Raw genomic sequence first — 21,546 nt, 5'->3', positions numbered from 1 at the left:
TTATTTAATTTATAATTCATTCATTTTAATTATATCAAATAGATCAGTGACTAAGTAGTCCCTTGATTTGTGCAGTTCAATACCCATTATCACAATAAATATACAAACAAAGTCAATGGAGTTTGGACTGCCATAAATTTTTATCCTAAGAATTAAACCTAAAGCAAATTTATTAAACCAAATCCAAGCAAAGCAAAAAGCCCAAAACAAAATTGAGCAAGGATTTGTTCATATTCCTGTAATTGTTTTCCCCAAGCTTTGACTTATGTTCATGATTTTCCATGCAGAACCATCATGAACTTTGCTGTCTCTCATTATAAATACAAACTCATTATGCAGACTCATGGTGCTCCACCCTGGAGATTCATCCCAGCTCTACAGTTTGTAAACTAAAATTAATTTGATTCAAATAATCAGACCCATCCACCAACAAAAATATGAATGAAACAATCTGTAAATAATAGTGAACAGATTTCCAAGGACTAGAGCCCATCATTTTCGTGCAAATTCCTATCATTTAAAGGAGAAACATTTTTTACATAATTCCTATTTTAGTTTGAGCACTACATAGATACTCAATTTTAACGATTATCAGGATTTACCTAGAAACATCTATAAACCTAAGTATTTGGTATTACAAAATAGAGCTATGATAAAGTTCTAATTTACCATGAACAATCAGTGGTTTTACAATATGCTGATATGTCTTTATCATGTTACCCTTGTTCAGTGATGCTTCTTTTGTTTAAGCAGAAAATGCTATGTTTTTAGTTCATGAATTCCTAGAGATTTCATGCTATTTCCCTTTCATGATACTTCAGTAGTCATGGTGAATTTTCCCTGTTCTTTCTTTTCAATGTGATTTTTGACTTATGGGATTTTGTAAATAGATTTTATTGTTTCTAACAAACTGTATTTGTTGGATTATATTTAGGCTAAAATTTGCTTGCATCTAAGGAAATTAAGCCCCACAGACAGAATTTAATACAAATTCCAAAGTCTAAAGATTTTTAGAATTATTTTTTAATTTATAAATGATAAGTAGTTTTACATGTTTACCACAGTTACAATATAGGAAAATAATATATTGCCCAATTTATATACGTCTGTGATTATAATACAAAGACTAATATGCTTGGTATTGAATACACAATTCTGAAATATACAGAATAAATGAGTGATTATATTTCCTCCCAATTTTTCTATGTGTGTAATTCAATATCACCAATTTTTGTTCAGAAATGACACTACTAAAATGTTCCTATTCGTGGTAGCAAACTTTTCTTCAAATTTCTGACCCAACCTGAAATTATTCTCTCCTTCCTTTGTGGCTACAGATGGTCCCTATCTATCCATCTGCCAGTCTTGGCAAACAAGTTCCCCAGGATGATTATCTCTGCTTGGAGGTAGTAAAACTTATATTAGATGATCATCATCACGAAACCATGTGTCCACACAAACAGCCTGTACCTTACTTAGCATTAGGTGGGCGGCATTAAGACATGTGACATCTTTTTTGCCAAAGGGGCCTACTAGAAAATGTGTGGTCTATCCTCTCTGTTGCGTAGCCTGATAATAACATCAAAATAAACTTAATATGGCCAAAAATTTCCTTCACTGATTTTTCTGAATTGAATGGAGTAAAATTCTGTAAAAGTGAATGAATGAAGATGGATGATTTATAATCCAGTGCTGTGAGAAAAGATGTGCTAATCACTATATCAAAGCAAATATGACCCACACTGTAGAATGATTAGAACATTGGTCAGAAAGTTTTAGGCCAAAGTAAGTTTAATAACTAATATTATAAACATTGATCTTAAGCAATATGAGACTACTTGCCTTCTGCTTCCTATCAGTGACATATACAGTTATGAATACCCAGGCCTAGATATAAAGAGGACAGTGTTGTTGTGGAACACATACCAAAATATAAAATAAGATAAATTAAAATTTAAAATAACAGGTTTGTAAACCATGTAAAAGCCTGGTGCTCCTGGTGGGAGGGAGTGAGTGTCAGGTTCACTGCGACTGGAGTTACAGCTGTGAATTTCCATGTGGGTGCTAGGAACCAGCAGGTGCTACTCTGAAAGCAGTGTTCATAATACAATAAGCATTTATCCAGCACCCTCTGGTCCCTGAGGGGCAACAAATGTTCACAAACATTAGAATATCTTATTTAAACTAGAGTGAGGTTTTTAAAGGAGTGAGAGACAGATTCTTTCTTTAAAGCATAGTGGGATCTAGATATTTAAGGTATCAATGTGTACATCCTGACAGAACTTAGATCTTCTTAGTTTTTTGTTTGTTTGTTTGTTTGTATTGTTTTTCAAGACAGGGTTTCACCGTTGCTTTAGAGCATGTCCTGGAAGTAGCTCTGGTAACCCAGGTTGGCCTCAGGCTCACAGAGATACATCTGCCTCTGCCACTCTAGTGCTGGGATTAAAGGCATGTGTCACCACGGTCTGGCTCAGAACTAAAATCTTCTTGAAGAGAGTTATTAATTATTTTCAGTTTCAGTTCTTTTGCAAGAAAACAACTTCTAATTAGTAGGTTTGATACTTAAGATTTAATTAACTCACCACTAAAAATGTGTAAATCTAAACGATTTACATTATCCAAACTTTCTTATAATTATAACTAAATCTGAGATAATTGTGGTTCCCAAACCAAATGCAAACATAAATGTGCAGCATGGTTAGTATTTTTTCAAGCTTTCAGTTATTAAAAAAAGTCAATTTGCCTATTGACATGCATACCTGTATCTGTTTGCATCACTGCTAATATTCATAATATTCAATATTACATGCAATATTAATATAAAATACTTCTTTGCTATATTTTCCTATAATAATAGAATGTCTTTTTTTGAGACAAAACATTGATTGATATCATTGCACATAAAGTCAATTCACGATGCCCAACATATAGTTTTAATGGAAGGCAGATATATGCTGAAGGACTGGTGTCCTAATGAATCAGGCTAAAAGTTCATTTTCCCCAAAACAATAAAAGCTGCAATTGGAAAATGGAAAATTAAGGAAGAAACTGAAGGAAATATAATGACCTATTAATAAAGGGTCAAAGCTAAAAATTTTAACCAAGCAAAGAAAAAAAAGCCTGCTTTTAAAACTTTGATCTAAATATCAAAATATAATAAAAATATAAGAAAGAAAGTAGAGTAAATAGAACAAGAAGTAAAACAAAAAACAAACATAAACTACATAATTTCTATGTAGCAAATAACACAAATATTAGAGTGAAGAGAGAATAAACAAAAAAAGAACCTTGGGGGAGGTCTTAAGTGGGGAGGGAAGAAGCAGAGAGGGGAACAAATAGAAATGTAGAGCTCAATAAAAATCAATAAAAAATTTCTAAAAAAAAGGAAAGGAGAAAATATTGTCAATGCATTTGATACATTGTAACAAATGATGTATTTGAGAAGGAGTGAGGAGCACAATTCTAGAAGGAACTGAAGTCAAAAGGAAAATCACCAAACATCCTATTTAATAGAAGGAAAATATTATAAAATAATGTGAGGTAAATTACATAAATATTAATAGTTATGTTTTTCAAATTTCAGACAAGTTAGCAGCAGATATTTTTAGATTATCTGTCTGATAATTCCTGGTTCATGGGGATGGGGAGAACTAGAAAGTGTCTCTGAGAATGAATATTGTTTTCCTGGGGGGGGAGTTTACTTCTGCATGTGGTGTAAACACATTCTAAGGCTATATAAAAATCCCTATGGATTAAGTCTGGAGTTCCCATGAGTTCCCTTTTGATATCATAATTCAGAAAAACATTATATCTTTTTTTAAAAATGAAAATAATTTGACTTCTTTCTGCTCTGGTTTGGAGAAAAATAACTGCATTCTTGAAAATGTGGAAGTTCTAATGATGGCTATCACATTGTTCTTCTGCAGCCACTGAACTATGAAAAAAAGAAGTCTTACACACTCAACATTGAAGGAGCAAATACACACCTGGACTTCCGCTTTTCACATCTTGGTCCATTTAAAGATGCCACAATGCTGAAGATCATTGTTGGGGATGTGGATGAACCACCCCTCTTTTCTATGCCTTCCTACATCATGGACGTCTATGAAAATGCCAAGATCGGAACAATTGTTGGCACCGTCTTGGCACAAGATCCAGACAGTGCTAACAGCTTAGTAAGGTATGGTATACTCTTGATCGCACAGGCTCTTGAAGATGTGGTTTATGTCTCAATTAATGTGACTCAATTTAGTTAAACACATATCCTCAATCCTCACATGCTTGAAAAGGAGCTAGCTGGTTTTTGTCCTCTACCTTTGGGAGAGCCTTACACTGCTCAGATCCCTACCTATGTGTTTTGTTGATGGGTATGTCTAGGTTATAGTGGTAAGGGGTTGCTAACTGAAAGAGACACAGAAAAGAACTCAGGACACCCAAACTCTAGTCAATAAACATTTCGCATGATGAAGAATTGTCTGTCCCCATATCCCCATATGGTTAAAGGTGAGAAACTTTGATCCATCAGAAGACAAAAGAACTGTTATAGGAACTATACTCGTATAAACAAATTTACAAGATCTTTCTAGAAGAGTTTTTCATTACATGGAACCTGTGTGTTATGTGGCCATGTGAGTGTTCCCACGATCATATATTAATGACAAAAATTGGTTAGTTCATGACTAATTTATCATCCCCTGATAATTCTCATTGATTCAGTTCTTTCCGCATGTATTGGAAAGGGAACTGAACATTCATAGCATTAGATGTTGCTGGAAAGGGATGATTGACACATAGTCTTCACATGATAATAGGTTTATTAGCATAACTATTATTTTATGCTTTGCTTTGGTTCAAAAAAATAAAATGAATTTACTTTAGTAACCTTGAAATAATTAGAAACCCAAAAGCTGTTATTAGTGTATAATTTACATAACATTTATTCTTGATTTTAATAAAAATGCGTCATTCACATAAGATTCAAGGTACAAACAATGAGAAAAAAGAGGAAAAGAAAATATAACAAAAATACAAACATGCCCCATATCTTCCTTTTTTGATGGTCAAATGTTTAGTAACTAAGAAACATTCTTCATAAGAGATGCACCTTACACTGCGCAAGGAAATGCAATTAATTTCCTACTTGTAGAACTGATAATAAAAGCAATAAGCAGCATTGAAAAAGATAAACGGGAAGAAAAAGATAAGTGAAATTGAATATTTGTCTCTTAATTTTTAAAGGAAAGATGAAATACCATCAAATATATTTTTAAAAAATGTTTAATTTTAATGTATTATCTTTTAAATAGACGAATTAATATAAAATTTAGCTTATTGACTAATTTATACTGTTTTTAATTCAATCATAAGTATGCCTTAATCAAGAGTACCAAGGACTCCAAGTATAATGGTGACAATTCCCCAGAATCATTTAATTAGAAATGAATAGAGACAGAGAAAGTAGGGTCATATTTAAAACTAGGTGCCTCAGCCCTTGACTTGTGTTTTATTAGTATCAACTACATACTGCTAAGAAAAGCATACAGATTAAGACTGTAAAGCACAATGCACATATGACAGGTGAGATGAAAGGGGCCCACAGATGACTAGAGCAGTCATGATTTTGTCACTGATGATGATGCTAAGATAGAAGTTCTGAATGATGGAGTGTCAAACAACAAACTGTAGTAGTTAAACACTCTACACACATACCTGCTATACAGCTAACCGTATAAAAATTCTCTCAAGATATTACAGGCATCTGATATATAACGTGTATTCTGGTTAATATAGTTTATGCATTGTCTCCACGGAATTTTATTAGAATGTTATACTGAAATATAAGATCAGAATTACCAAATGACAAATGGTACTTTTGGTTTGTTTACTTAGAATGATTACTTTCCAGATGTTTATATGGTTCAGGCATTTCTTACCTTAACCTTTTGAAAGGACGTTTTAAAATATGAAATATAGCCATACTTCAGATATGTGACCTTTAGTTAAGCTGCAGAGAAATCCAAGCTTCCATGACACGCCACATCTTGTGAGATAATTAAAGATTATTAAACTTTATTCAAACTATTATTCATAATCTTACAAAACTGCTACATAGCAAAGAAATATCTGTGAATTTCCTTTTCTGCCCCCATACTGAATTTGCAAGTGTATAAAGGGTAATAACAGAGAAATAATCTATATTTTAATCTAGTACTATTAGAGCAAAACAATATAGAAATGTATTTTTGATACAAGCTTAAAATTAAGTTTTGGATGAAAGAGACAGAATAACATAGAGCAAACCCTTATAAGGAATGAAATGATGAAAGTCTTGAAATGAAAAAGAACTCTTCCAACACACTTCAAAATGAAAATTATCTTTGCCCTATGCCTACACTATCAAAGAGAAAATAGAGTACCAAGTAAAGAACTAAGTGATTTGTTTATCATAGCATTTGTTGAAAGGAAATATTTGATTCAAGGCAGTCAATTTTGATATTGATGCATGTACATACATATATGGAACAATTAAAGACAAAATACGCCACAAAGAAAACACATGGGAGTTCGTGGAAGATGAAGAGGGAACAAAGGGAAGAGGGGAATGATGTAATGATATTATAATAAGTAGATTAATTAAAAAATAATTTCTCAAATTGTCCATACATATCTCATTTATAAGAAAAATGTGTTCATTTTCTCATTTATCAGTTGAATTGATTCTTTTTGGCATTTATTTTCTGAGGTGTGTGTTAAAACTTTTTCTGATTGGAGTGTTCAGTTGATTGAGAGATTCACAAGACTGAACTCTATCCCCAGCCTGAATCTTTTATACAGTCTAAAAGTAATCTTCTCCACAATGGATAATTAAACATTTTCTCCCATTCTATATTCTACATATGTACTTAATTGATGTTTTATTGGTACAAAGAGACTTCTAAACTGTTATGAGGCATTTGTACAATGTGTGAAGATGCATTGCTTTTACTGGTGCAATAAAAGCTGAATGGCCAATAGATAGGCAAGCATGCATAGCTTTCTGCCTGTTTCTTGGTCAGTAAAGTACTAATTTGAATAATAAATTTCAGCTTATTTTGATAAATTTAAGTTCTTTCATTTTTCACACTGTTTGAAATATACATACTAGATTAACAGATGCAAATGTTTTATGTCATAGTAGGAAGTGGTAAAACAGATAATCATATTATAATTTATTATAATATAATTATTATAATATTATAATTCTTTATAAAAATAGAAACTGACAAAAATGTATTACTAGATAATGTGCAAATTCAGCATTATATGCTGGTGTTAAATTATTAATGATTACACTGGAGACAGGTCCCATTAGAGGGTTTTTAGGGACTACTGAGCCAATAGAAATTAGCAACAAGTCAATTGGACTTCCTGTAGTCTGAGTCTACAACATTATGAATTTCTCACTTGATTAATGGCCATATATTATAAGAGCTTTCAGTGGATTGTATTAGTATTTTCATTGCTTAACAAGCATCTGCCTGACAGAAAAGAAATACCATGAAAAACTATGTATTTTGTTTAACACTTATAGAAACATTTACTCATTTGCTCTTTGGCCCAATGTTCTGAACAAATGAAGGTAGAGAAACACATGGTGAGAGCATGGTTGGAGGAACATCATGGTGAGCATGAGCAGGGAAATTGCTACAGGAGAAGCCAGGGGAGACAAAGCTTCAAATTCATGTGGGTGGGACCTACTTCCCCTACCTAAACCATACCTTCTAACTTTCGCTACTTCCCACTAATCACTTCGTACTCTGAGTCCATCTAAACATTAATCCATTGATTGCATCAAAAGCTTCACTGCCTAACTTTCTCATGAGAATCCTCATATGTGCACCCAAAGTTGTGTTTCACTATTTAATAGGTATTTCTGAGCATAGACACTGAAGATTTTACATCATGTATAGATGCTATTGCGATGGCTATATCACATGCAATATAGTGATTATATAACTGTGGCAAAGCTATAATTTTGTACAAGCTTCTTTTGTACATAATTATTACTGACATATATTAATTATATACAGTGATATGAACATAAGTGTGTTCCCATTCAAGAATTTCATATACTTTGACAGTACTCACCTCCTATACCCTCTCCTCCTCTCCACCTTCATTTCTCAATATCATTTCTCAGGTAATCTTCCTTATATATTAAGTCCCCCAACTCCTCTCAATTTCCCATATGCATGTGCATGTGTGTGTCTATAAAATAAAGTATACCAAAATGTTCGCAATATCTAGTTTTAACTGTTTTCATATAAGCAGCATAATTTTATTCAGTATGATTGGATGAAATTCTATGTTTGGATATTGTATTTTTTATGTATCTATTCCTTATTGACAGACCCCTAAGCTAACTCTCTAATATGGTTCCTGTAATTAGTGCTGCAGTGCATATTCTGTGCAAATACTTCTGTGCTGTACTGAGCATCCAATGCCCTAGTATAAACCCAGAAGTGACACAGTTGTCAAAAATCAGATGTTTGAAGCTGTGTGGATTAATATCTGGGTATTTGATTTGGTTTCATTGGTCCTGCTGCCTGATTTTATGCCAACACCAGGCTGTTTTCAGTACTATAGCTCTGTATATGGCCAAGATCAAAAACACTGATGACAACTTGTTCTGGAGAGGTTGTGGGGAAAGGGAACAGTCCTGCATGGCTGGTGAGAATGCAAGCTGGTACAGTCCCCTTTAGATGTCAGTGTGGCAATTTCTCAGAAAATTAGGAAATAACTTTCCTCAAGACCCAGTAATACCACTTTTGGGTATATTTCCAAAAGATGTTCAATTGTGCCATAAGGACATGTGCTCAACTATGTTCAAGCAGCATTGTTTGTCATAGCCAGCACCTGGAAACAATCTAAATGCCCTTAGACCAAAGAACGGAAAAGGAAAATGTAGTACATTTATACAATGGAGTACTACATACCAGAAAAAAAAAACTACATCTTGATTTTGCAGGCAAATGGATAGAGCTAGAAAACAGCATTTTAAGTGATGTAACCCAGACTCAGAAAGAAATTATCACATTTACTCACTCATAAGTGGTTTTTAAACATAAAACAAAGAAAACCAGCCCATAAATCACAATCCCAGAGAACCTAGATAACAATGAAGACCCTAAGAGAGACATACATAGATTTAATCTACATGGATAACAGTAAAATAGAAGATCTCCTGAAGAAATTGGGAGCACAGGGATCTTGGGAGAGGGTTGAAGGGGAAGGGAGGGAGAAGAGAGGCAGGAAGGGGAGCAGAGAAAAATGTAGAGCTCAATGAAATATCAATAAATAAAAAAGAAAGAAATAATCAGCATTTTCCCTCATGTACTAATGTGTCTCTTATATATCTAAAGTTCTTCTCATTGTCTGTATGAGAAAACTACTTTTTTTTTTTTTTTGGTTTTTCGAGACAGGGTTTCTCTGTGGTTTTGGAGCCTGTCCTGGAACTAGCTCTTGGAGACCAGGCTTGTCTCAAACTCACAGAGATCCGCCTGCCTCTGCCTCCCAAGTGCTGGGATTAAAGGCGTGCGCCACCACCGCCCGGCTAGAAAACTACTTTTTTAAATCCATACTTATTGCTAATTAATTCAGAACTTCATAATATGTACCGTATATTTTGAAAATAGCCACCCTCCAATTTCCTTACAACTCTTCCCAGATCCACAACCCAACCCATCTATCCCATCTATTCTCTCTCTCTCTCTCTCTCTCTCTCTCTCTCTCTCTCTCTCTCTCTCTCTGCATACATACACACACACACACACACACACACACACACACACACACACACATATATATATATATATATATATATATATATATATATGACACATACAGAGTTTGTCTGGGGTCATCTAGTGGAACATAGTTCTTCCTCCTGAAATGTTGACTGGTTGGATCCAGCTGAGAGCAACACAATATGGGTGTTTAGAATTGACATAGGTTACCTATAAGAGCAGTATTTATCTTAACTACTGAAGCACCTCTCCAGACCAAAACCTACTGCTTATTTTTATTCATGGAATTCATTAGTTTTTCTTCAATATGTTAATATATGATTTAACTATAAAAACAACTGTTAGAGGTTATATAAAATACAATTCTTAAACAATTATTAGGTCAAATATAGACATTAAAATGTAGCTGCATTTTAATGTGCTTTATTTAATAACTCCATTATTATGTTATTATGTTATATTTAAAATTCCTTACATGGAAAACTTTTATCTTCTTTCTTTCAGGTATTTCATCAACCACAATGCTGAAGAGGACAGAGTTTTCAATATTGATGCCAATACTGGAACCATTAAGACTTCAAAAGTTCTTGATAGAGAAGAAACACCGTGGTACAATATCACAGTGACTGCATCAGAGAACGGTAACCTGCTTTATGTATCTGAGGGAACAATGTTATTGTACATGGGATCACAGGCAGAGATTTTCTAGCCAGCCAGGCACGACCCATTTCTCTTTTGTCAGGATTTTGCAGAATGTATACATGAAGCCATTCTCATATCCATAATGTAATGAGTTTTATTGTTTTTCCTTCAATTTCATCCAGCATGAAGTTAGAAATTGATATGATGGAATGATTAGTCCTCATCCTTGAGTCAAGAGTGTCTGATTTTCCTCTTCATTGTGCTAATTTCCTGTTTCATATACTTATACTTCACTTATGCTACCAAGTCTTATCAGTAAGGGTACTAACTATCAGGCAGTTCAGGCCCTAGATATCATTAAACAACCCTTCCTTGAATTAGCACTTATAGCATTTAAACTGAAAGAATTTGTTGGAAAATCTCAACTGTGTATCTAACATTTCTTTGAGAAAATTATATAAGACAAATCTGAGAAACTGGACACATATCCAGGGCAGTGCAAAAACACCCAATTGTATAGAAAACAACAAAACCAACAAAAAGAGCACACACACACCTTCACATGCACACAAAGTATTTTTTTGATGTTGAAAAAAGCAAATATTACTATAATTCAAAACAAGATATCCATAAAGAAATCTGTTATCTTGATAATGGTGTATTAATATTTTAGGAAATATTAAAAGCACCTCAGTTTAGAATTTTAGACAAAAATGACATAAATGTTTAAGAAATATTTCAATACACATGACAAAAATAAATATAATTAAATGTATATTTTAGAGTGAAAAATATTGCTACATAAACAGAAATCATGTTCTTTATTTTTGTAGATGAAACAGGATATAAAAATATTTAAAGACATTCATTTAGATAATATTGGCATGGTATATGTCTTTCCTTCTAAAGTATATAATACAGTTTTCTCTCCGTTATCACAAATGGATGTTGAAACACTGTCATTTTTTCCTGAAAGGTAAGGAAAACCACAGATATGCATCCTATCTCTCTAGAATAGTTTCTTCTGGTAATTCTTCCAGTACAATTAAAGAATATGTGATAACTTCTAACTAAACTGTTTCACTTAGAATATTTTTATTTTGTACTGGCATATCCATGTGAAAATACAGCTTCCTATGTTGTGTGAATCTAGCATCTTTGATTTAACTCTCCTTACTGTAATATTTCCGTGTTGTCTTACATTTAGGTTATTAATAATATTTTTGTTCATATTTGCCTGGAAACGCAAGGGTAAGAATGTTTCCACACCATTTCTTTGAGTGTTTTCTTAAATGTGGAACTGCTGTTTTATATACCAATTCCAATTACACACACTCGGAAATATGGGGCCATTCACTAGAGCATGGTCAGCCTACCAGAAGGCACCTCCATAAAGAATCCATTAACTCTCTATAACATTCCAGCCAAGGGTGGGATCATCGTGAGCTCCTCCATCCATGTTGAAATCTTGCCAGGCTTAATCTTGTTCTGGTGGTCAGTACTGTGAGTTCATGAATTTTTTGTGTCACAAGCCACCTTTTGGGGTGACTTCTGCCATGGTCTTGCAAGGGCAGTTTCATACCTTTTTGGGTAGGAGCTTGAGGATTAGAAATGTTGGGTAGGAGGAACAGAGATAAGAAAGATACAGAGAGACATAGGATAGGATAATCCTTGCAAGGCAACTCAGTGGATCATGAATACTGAATTTGCCCACATTTATCTTCTACATCTTTATACTTCTATTCAAAAGGGGGGAGAAGGCAAAAGACTGCTTTAACATGACACAAAGGACAACCAGAACAGTTACTTGCTTCAGTATTTGACATCAAACCATTATTTCCTGAGTAAAGTGTTTGATGGTTTTGGCAGGAATGTGCAGTGAACACCCTAGACCTAGTTTCCTGTAGGCAGCAACTCCCTATGTCAAACCTTTTATTTTAAATGAATGAGCACAAGAATATGCTTGAATTCTCTAACCTCTGGTCATGGGTGAGCAGATTAACCTCTACTGGCCATCTTAAAGACCAAAACACCAAGTAAACACACCCTAGGAGAATATCTTATTTTGTAGCCACACCTGTTTTCAATGACTATGAAAGACCAAAAATAAGCTCAAACTCTCTGACCTTCAAACAAGATGGAACAGGCTCACATCTGTGTGGGTCTTGACACTTTGTCCTGTCTCTTCCCGAAGACACTGTATCACTGTGTTCTTCCAACTTCTAAGTTTTATAATGTTTATGCCTCTAGATTTATTTACATTGTATTTTCATCATATTACTAGAGAATAGATAAAGCAGACATGAATAGGCTAATTTCATATCATTCTGGCTAGTTTTTATTTACTAAATCCCCAGATTTAAAATAAATAATATTAAGAATCGTGCGAAAAACTTGAATTAATATTTGAAAATATTTACAAACAGGTGTTGAAAATATTAAGCAGATCTTGTAGAAGGAGAAACACTTCTCAGGATGTATATAAGAATGTGGTGCCAAGTGGTGGTGGTACATGCCTTTAATTCCAGCACTTGGGAGGCAGAGGCAAGATTTCTGTGAGTTTGAGGCTAGCCTGGTCTACAAGAGCTAGTTCCAAAACAGGCTCCAAAACTGCAGTAAAACCCTGTCTCAAAAAACCAAAAAACGAAAAGAGAAAAAAAAAAGAAAAAAAAGGTGTTATTTAATTCTGAACCATCACTTAAGCCTCAATAATATTTGCATCAAGTAGAAACCAACTAACAAATAGACATAAATACTTGCATATAAAGTAAAGTATCATTTGCAGTCATTGCCAAAGCAAAGTCCTGTTTTTGTAAGAGTAAAATTTTAATTATTTATTTGAGTTTTCTTTTCTATTTGCTATTCCTTCTTGTGGGAAAAGAGTTAATACATATCTACTAAGTAAAACAGTATACTAAATTGTAATTTCCTGGATTTTATAGTTGGTAATAAAAAAGCCGTAGAGACCCATTCAATGAACATTACTGAAATATAATTTAATCCCAATCATAAACAGGTGTACAGAACGAATAAGCAACAGTTAAGATTTTATAACCATACTGGAAGATTGCTTTTAGAGAAGTATGTCTCCAGCACTTAATGCCTAGCCTAACTGTCCCTTAGTGAGACAGAAGCTATCCCATAATTGTAGGCTCAACTTCACTATTAGCCACATGGGAAAAACATGGTCTGCTTAGGAATGCTGTTGCTATTTTATCAAATGCTCTTTAAAATTCTTCTTAATATAGTAGTTTCTACAGAGTAGATTGTTCCATGCAATTGCTTTTCCTGGTTAATATTTAAAGCACTTTAATTTTTTCTACTGTGGGAATTATGCAAATAAGAGAAGAGCCCTGTCTGTGCAGAAAAAGAAATGTATCAGATTTAGTAGAACAAGAATACTCGGGCACAGGGTGTACAGCGCACATGGAATCTTATGCCTTCAAATGTGAGTAGGGAGCCTACGGCTAGCCTGGGCTTTGTATGCGGAACATGCCTAGGGAATAAGAAAGCTGGGCATTCTCTCCACTGAACATCCTTATTTCTACGATACAGCATGACAATGAAGAATTCAACCAGGGTGTCTGTGCACATTCAGCGAGAGCTCAAAAGTAATAACAGAGACATTAGCTGCATAGACTGTGAATCTGAGTTCCTTCTTCCATTCTTTTGCCCTTGTTGACTGTGAGATTTCCACTACATAAGCACGTAGTAAAAGCCATAACAATGTGCCTGGACTATGATATCATTTTCTGCTGTGGTTAAAATTAAGTATTGTAAAAACATCTCTTGCTCACCATGGTTAGCAGAGTAATGATCTGTGGAAGCTAGGAAGGTAGTTTTAGCTAGATTGACTAAGTAGCAGGCGTTAGCTCAACTTAGAAACTCTGAGCTCAAGTAGTTTATTTTAGGCGAATTTAAGTACAGAACAATTTGTTGAAAAAAAGTTCTTGGTGATAATTAACTTGATCCCATGTACACAACGAAGCTTAAAACATGATGAAATCCACTCTCTTTTTATAAAATGGCTCTATAGATTCAGTGAGAAAATAGGCTCATCATATCAGTGAGAAAATAGGCTCAGGATATCAAGAAAAAAAAATAAGTGTGGTCTCAGCTACATGAACAGCACAAAGGTGACTGGTCTATAAACCATGTCTATTCCCAGCATTCCAAGGTAGAAAACAGGCTATGCATCTCTTTCCTTGAGGAGACAACTCTTTGTTGAGCATTTCTGGTTCCCCCAGAGCTTATCTCCAAGCATAAGGACGGCCATACCCCCCAGATTATTGAACATCTGGATTTTACCCAGGATAAGTAGGCTTTACCAAATATGTTATCTTAATAAAAAAAATCCTGTGAAACACAGATAAAAGCTATTACCATCACACAGACAAAGGAATGGAAGCACAGCAAAATATATATTTGATTATTCAATGACTCTGTATTAAATCCTGGGCATTAGCTAAGTCAGTACTATCGACAACAATCATTTTAACTTACTTGACTTAAAGTTTGTGAACCCCATTTATTCAAATTGTGGAATAGTCTTATTTTTCAATTTATATTTTAAAATTTCCCCATGAGTTGAGACTGAAAATTTTATTACATCATTTTTTAAAGTTCTTAGGGACCTACTATTTTGTAAGAAGCCATCTGTGGAAATATTGCATTGTAGGTAGCAGTGTGTGTGTGTGTGTGTGTGTGTGTGTGTATGTGTGTGTGATGTGAGTGTGTGTTATATGTGTGCATATTTTATTGCTAGTTCTTTGAATGTCTCATACAACACACGTTAGTCATACTTACTCAAGATCCTTTCAGATCTTGCTCATTTTTATCATTGTTAGATTTTATGTTCATTTCCCCTAATAGTTTAACACCTATCATTTATGGTATCCAATGCTAGTGGAATCATTCACTAGAGATAGCTCAACTTAACTATGTGCCATGATCCAGAGAATCCTCTCTCTACTTGTCGTAGAGACTGAAAATTTTTTATGGTATTTAGCATGTGCATAGTTGTCTTATTTTTTATTATCTGCTTTAGCTATATGTGTATAGGCATTTAATCTTGTAGGATTTATAGGTCTTCCTCAAAACAACTGTAGTGTTATTTGCCATACTCCTTCTTTACCCTACCTTTAGTTTCCTCACCTAGTTATACCCTAACTGTTGCAGTATTTACTTTTAATTCTTTATAGCCAGTGTGTTCTACCTCACTTCCCTTGAAAGTAATTACCAATTCAGTCAATTTCTGACCTTTATAGGTATGTTTGTTTTTTAATATGTCTTCTAGAGCTTGGATTTGGGAACTTGCATTGGTAAATCATAACTATTAATTGTAGTGTAGCATATATTTTAAAGATTTCTGTAAAATAGAGGAAATTCCTTCTGGAATTCCAGGACTCAGAGGAATGACCAGGATCAGGTGATCAATTCTAGGCCAGTTTGAGGCTACGGAGACAGATTCTTTCAGTCTCAAAGAGGAGATTATAAAAAAAGAAGAAGAGGAAGAAGAGGAAGAAGAAACAACATGTCAAGAAACAGACTTTATTCAGTTATAGCTATGGCTCAAAAATACTAAAGTGATATGTCAATTGGATGGACTTTCTGGTGGTTCTTTGATAAAATCTGATTTCAAACTCATTCTCTTTGGCAAAACCTACACTTTGAGAATACTGAAGTGAGCTTTTACTTTCTTCCTATTATCAGCCGAGGTTTCACCTTCCTGTGTAGGCATCTTGAATTTCAACTTATATTGCTCTAAACCGTCGACACTCAGAGTGGGTCTTTCTGTTTATTGAATCTTTCAGTCTCTTCAGCTACCAATTGAAAAAGGTTAGTCTTTGGTTTGGTATGCCTTAAAATCTCTACAGTAAGGAATGTATTAAATAACACACTGTGAAATTTTTAATGAATGATATTTTGAAGATAGTGGCATTTAGGTAGCACACAGAGCAGATGTATTATTTTGACTGTGAATGTGTTTATTTTGGGAAGGCAAAATAAGCAGAAAGTTACACTAATAATCCTGATTGTGGTAAAATTGTATTTGATACTCGAGATAGTAAATAAACTGAGAAGTTTAATCTCACAGTGAGTGCTTCATAAAGAGTTTTATTAATACATTTAGTTGGCTGGAGAAGGATGAGAAGCTGCATTGGGCCCCTTGTCCAAATTATAGATGCACTCAAAAGCATGAATTTGGGTGCACCCCTTGTGGTCCTGACTTCTTTGCTCATGTTCTCCCTCCTTCTGCTCTTCATTGGGACATTGGGAGCTCAGTCCGGTGCTCCAGTGTGGGTCTCTGTCTCTATCTCCATTCATCGCCAGATGAAAGTTCTAGGATGATATGCAAGATGTTCATCAGTATGGCTATAGGATAGGGTCATTTCAAGTTCCCTATCTTCAGCTGCCCTAGGAACTAACTGGGGACATCACTCTGGGCACCTGGGTGCCCCCGCTAGGTCCAAGTCTCTTGCCAACCCTAAAACGGCTCCCTTAATTAAGATATGTGCTTCCCTGCTCCCCTATCCAACCTTACTTTATCCCAAGCATCCCGTTTCCCCAAGTTCCCCCCATCCTCCCCTTCTCACTTTTCTCTCCCCATCTCCCCTTACCCCCTTTCCACCCCACCCCCAAGATCCCAAGTTTTTTGCCTGGCAATCTTGTCTACTTCCCATAACCAGGAGGATAGCTATATGTTTTTCTTTGGGTTCACCTTCTTATTTAGCTTCTTTAGGTTATCAAATTATAGACTCATTGACTTTTATTTATGGCTAGAAACCAATTATGAGTGAGTACATCCCATGTTCATCTTTTTGGGTCTGGGTTACCTCACTCAGGATAGTGTTCTCTTTTTCCATCCATTTGCATGCAAAATTCAAGAAGTCATTGTTTTTTACCGCTGAGTAGTACTCTAATGTGTATATATTCCACACTTTCTTCCTCCATTCTTCCATTGAAGGACATCTAGGTTGTTTCCAGATTCTGGCTATTACAAATAATGCTGCTATGAACATAGTTGAACAAATACCCTTGTCATGCACCCACCCACGGAGACAGTGGGTCTGATCTATTGGGAGCTCACCAAGACCAGCTGGACTGTGACTGAAAAAGCATGGGATAAAACCGGACTCTCTGAATATGGCAGACAATGAGGGCTGCTGAGAAGCCAAGGACAATGGCACTGGGTTTTGATCCTACATCAGGTTCTGGCTTTGTGGGAGCCTAGCCAGTTTGGATGTTCACCTTCCTAGACCAGGATGGAGAGGGGAGGACTTTGGACTTTCCACAGGGCAGAGAACCCTGACTGCTCTTCAGACTGGAGAGGGAGGGAGAGAGGAGTGGGAGAGGAGTGGGAGGAGGAGGAGGGAAATGGGAGGCTGGGAGGAGGTGGAATTTTTTTTTCAATAAAAAAAAAACAAGATTTAATAGAGCCAAGTATGATGTATCTTTAATAAAATGGTATTATTAGAAAGTTTTGATCACCCCTGGGGCAGTCCTCCCTAAATTAAGCTAGTAAAAACTAAATTTGTTCAGAGTAAATTTGATTGAATAAATGTTGTGAGAAAAAAAAAAGCATGAATTTGTAAGTATTTTTGAGAAATTGAAGGAGGGGCTTTGCATATAGTGTACATATGATCTCTGGAAGGAGGAAGGAGAGAGAAATGCATATAATGTATATACATACAAACGTATATGGAGAGAGAGAGGGGGGCAAACAACTGGGAGAGTCTGATTTATCTCAATGTATTGGCTCACAGTAGTGCAGTAGTCAAGAGCTTTGCAATGCAGCATAGCCCAGCTGATGAAGGAAGGCTGGCAATCAAGCTGACTTATAAGGCAGATTCTTCAGGGTAAACCAAATCAGGAATGGATTTCATTGTTTAAGAGTCAGTATTTCTGATGTTCTCAGGATTTGTTGTGAATTAGGCACAGGTGCAGCATGCAAGCTGTTTGTTTTGTCAATTTAAATTTTAATCTTAAATAAAACAATGTCCTAGAAACTTCCAGAATAAACTGTGACCACATGCATTGGAAACCCATAATGCAATCCAAGCGACTCAGAAATTCACTTCAGAGTTGCAGAAGCTTTCTCATTCATACTGTTTGAATTTTGCAGTTTCTGAGTCTAAGTCAAGACAACTTGTGTTATTTGTATTGATTGTGTTCTTTGACATTTTCATACAGAAACATTATACTCTGAGTTCTGTCATACATACAATCACTTATCTTCTTTCATCTCACCAAACCTTACCCTTATCTTACTACTAGAACTTTTCTCTGATTCGGGACTTCAGGTTTGGTTCTGTGACCCTTTTGGGTTATCCAAGGCCATCTGATTGATCATTGGATTGTCACAATTCACACCAGTCAGGTGAAGTCAGCAGTGTGTAAACAGGTGAAGGCAACGATTTTCCGATCCCAGAAACTATCCATAGCAGATGGTTAGGCATTAAAGAAAGCCTTGCCTTCTCCATCCATTTTTGACTGCTGTTACTATGTTGTGTGTACAATGTGACAATTACACTTTCAGTGAGATCCTGATTGCAATGGCTATGTTTCACCATTGAAATTGTATTTCAAAACCACTCTCCTAGTGTGTGGCTCCTATGTATTCTGCATTTGAGTCGCCTTGTAAGTGATATACTATCACTTGCCATTCCAATATATTGAGATTTTAATGTGTTTTATTTCTATATAAATGAGTCTCAATTTCTGCTGTATTCTGAAATATAGTAGTGCAGAGTTCTGTCTTCATTCTGAATTAATAATTAGGAATCTATATGGATGTTCAACCTTGACTGTGCTTTCGTTCTGGTTTTCTTTTGTGTGTATAAGTCAAACAGTTAACTGTAAATGAGATTCTAACTGAAATTAAAAAGAGTCTTTTCCAGTTATAACTCAGTTAAAAATCACTGAACTGTTACTTATCTCAGAAAGAGACACATACACACCCACACACATACACTCACACACACACACATACACACACATGCATGTACACACATGAGCACACACATACAACCATAAGCACACACATCGACATCCTACAAAAGGTAAAGATTTTCTTAACATGACTCATGAGAATATTGTCAGGTTAGTGTGAAATATATGCATCATGGTTTTATTCATAGCATCTAACTATGCCATGCTTTTATACGCATTGTTGCTATTTTCATTTTTTAGTTCTATGTTTTGCTTTTCAGGTTTCTTTTTTTTTATCTTTATAGCTCTTCAAATGAAGTAACATCTAGGAAATTCTTCTCAACTTGTTAGAATATTTTACAACTTCTGCCTCCACAGTCTAAGATTCTGTACTGGTTAAGTACAGACAAATCTTATCACATTTTATTTTGCTATATGTTATTGGTTCTACTATATTGTTACCATTTCAAGTGTAAAATCCACCTCTATTTTAATATTGTTAACCAACTTATTTTAAAATAATTAGTAAAATAATTGGCACAGGTAATTGCTTAGTAAAATTTTATTAAATATATGAATATTGTTTATTTCTCATTTCTTCCTCTACCAAATGTATTGCTCACAAGACTATTCAGACCTTTACTTCCCTTCATCTCTCCCTCTTTCTTGCATTTCTTTGTGACTTCTCAATTCCTCTTTCCCTATGCCTTGTAAATGTTAGACATTGTTCTACCACCAACTTCATTTGTCTCTGTATCTCAGTCTGCCAACTTACAATTACCCCACTTTGCCTTTCATAGTTGGCTCTTCCTTCTTGCATGTGTTAAATATTAGAATTTATTTTACCTCATAAATTACCAAATTGAGAATCTGTTTTTTATTGCTTCTACCAAATCAAGTTGATCTCATTCTGTACAAAATTTCTGTGACTCAGAATATTCAAATCTAAACTAGTGCTTCTAAGATTGTAGTATTTCAAACCATAACAATACCGGTCCTTTGTTTCCATCCTGAATTTAAAAATCAGAAACTCTATGGTACTGGTCAAACATATCCAGTTGTTTTTGTGCCTTACTTGTGATTCTTTTGCCTGCATAAGTAAATGGTTATTACAAATATGATTCTAGTGATTCAGGGAATCAGAGAGGTTTAGTGGTTCCTGAATTAAATGACAGTGAGGAAAACAATGGGACGTGACTTGCAGAGATGAGGATACATAATTTCAGTTCACTATTTAACATTTTTTTCTCTTATTGCATGCCTAACTCATTTGAAAAGTCATTTTTTGTATCTTCTCTATTCATTGACTCTTTTTTCCTCATGCAACTATATTTAAAGAACAAAGCTACCTTTTTAAAATTTAATTCAACTGGTAATTTCAGGTAGTACAAATTAAATTTAGGTGTAATGAATATAGTCCCAGTTGACTTTAACCTGAAATTATTTTTTATGCAGGTGCATCTAATAATTCAAAAATCTATTAGTGGAGAACAAGTGGTTTCAAGTTCCCAGAGCTTCTGCACATCGATTTGTTACTGTCACTATGATATTTTGATATATGTCATCTGTCTTCCACAAATGTGTTCATATTATCAGTTTTACTTAGCACACATCTCCATTCTAATTGGCACGGTTTCCTCCCTTGGCACACAAAGGGAATAACAGCAATGAAAGTGGTATTGCTTCCACTGATAGTCAAGAGAAATAAATTGCTCATCTGGAATTCTGTCTATGTATAAAAATGTCAGTGTCTAGCCGGAGGAGTGACAGGAAAAATCTGTACTCCAAATACTGACTTTAAATCTCGTTAAAGATCATTATTCATACCTGATGTTAGATGACTAAAATAGGAACAGTTTTAGTGAATGGTTCAGATTAAAGGTAGTCCATGTAGTTTTGACTATGATGGTTTATTCAGCAGAGGATTACAAGCCATGGGAGTGTAGAACCTAAAATTCAAGGCAATGTTTTCCTGTCTTACTGTTAAGTTAACCCTTTCTGTATCGCTCTCTCTCACACACCAATCAGTGTGTTCTTAATGATTCTAAATCTTGTAAAGAGGACTATGAAGATTAAGTTCAACAGGGAGAAAAGCATTTTATAGTAACCAAAGTATTAGGGTGAGACTGTTCTTAACATCTTGGAGATATTTAACAAAAATCCCTTGAAGGTTTTCAATTATTTTATA

The 21,546-nt window shown here is 34.8% G+C and overlaps 1 protein-coding gene across 4 annotated transcripts in view; it reads left to right on the top strand.

Annotated features, from left to right (window-relative positions):
* Cdh18 (cadherin 18) overlaps nt 1-21,546 on the top strand; it is a 739,086-nt gene that overhangs the window by 681,045 nt on the left and 36,495 nt on the right. For all 4 annotated transcript variants that reach the window (XM_075975833.1, XM_075975835.1, XM_075975834.1 and 1 more), the window contains 2 exons: nt 3,927-4,180; nt 10,290-10,426. In XM_075975833.1, the coding sequence (XP_075831948.1) occupies nt 3,927-4,180; nt 10,290-10,426 (391 nt within the window). The remainder of the gene's footprint in view (nt 1-3,926; nt 4,181-10,289; nt 10,427-21,546) is intronic.

The sequence above is a fragment of the Microtus pennsylvanicus genome, chromosome 6, assembly GCF_037038515.1.
Source record: "Microtus pennsylvanicus isolate mMicPen1 chromosome 6, mMicPen1.hap1, whole genome shotgun sequence".
Classification (NCBI taxonomy): Eukaryota; Metazoa; Chordata; class Mammalia; order Rodentia; family Cricetidae; genus Microtus; species Microtus pennsylvanicus.
Note: the sequence above shows the minus strand (reverse complement) of the source record. Positions and strands in the feature narration are given on the sequence as shown.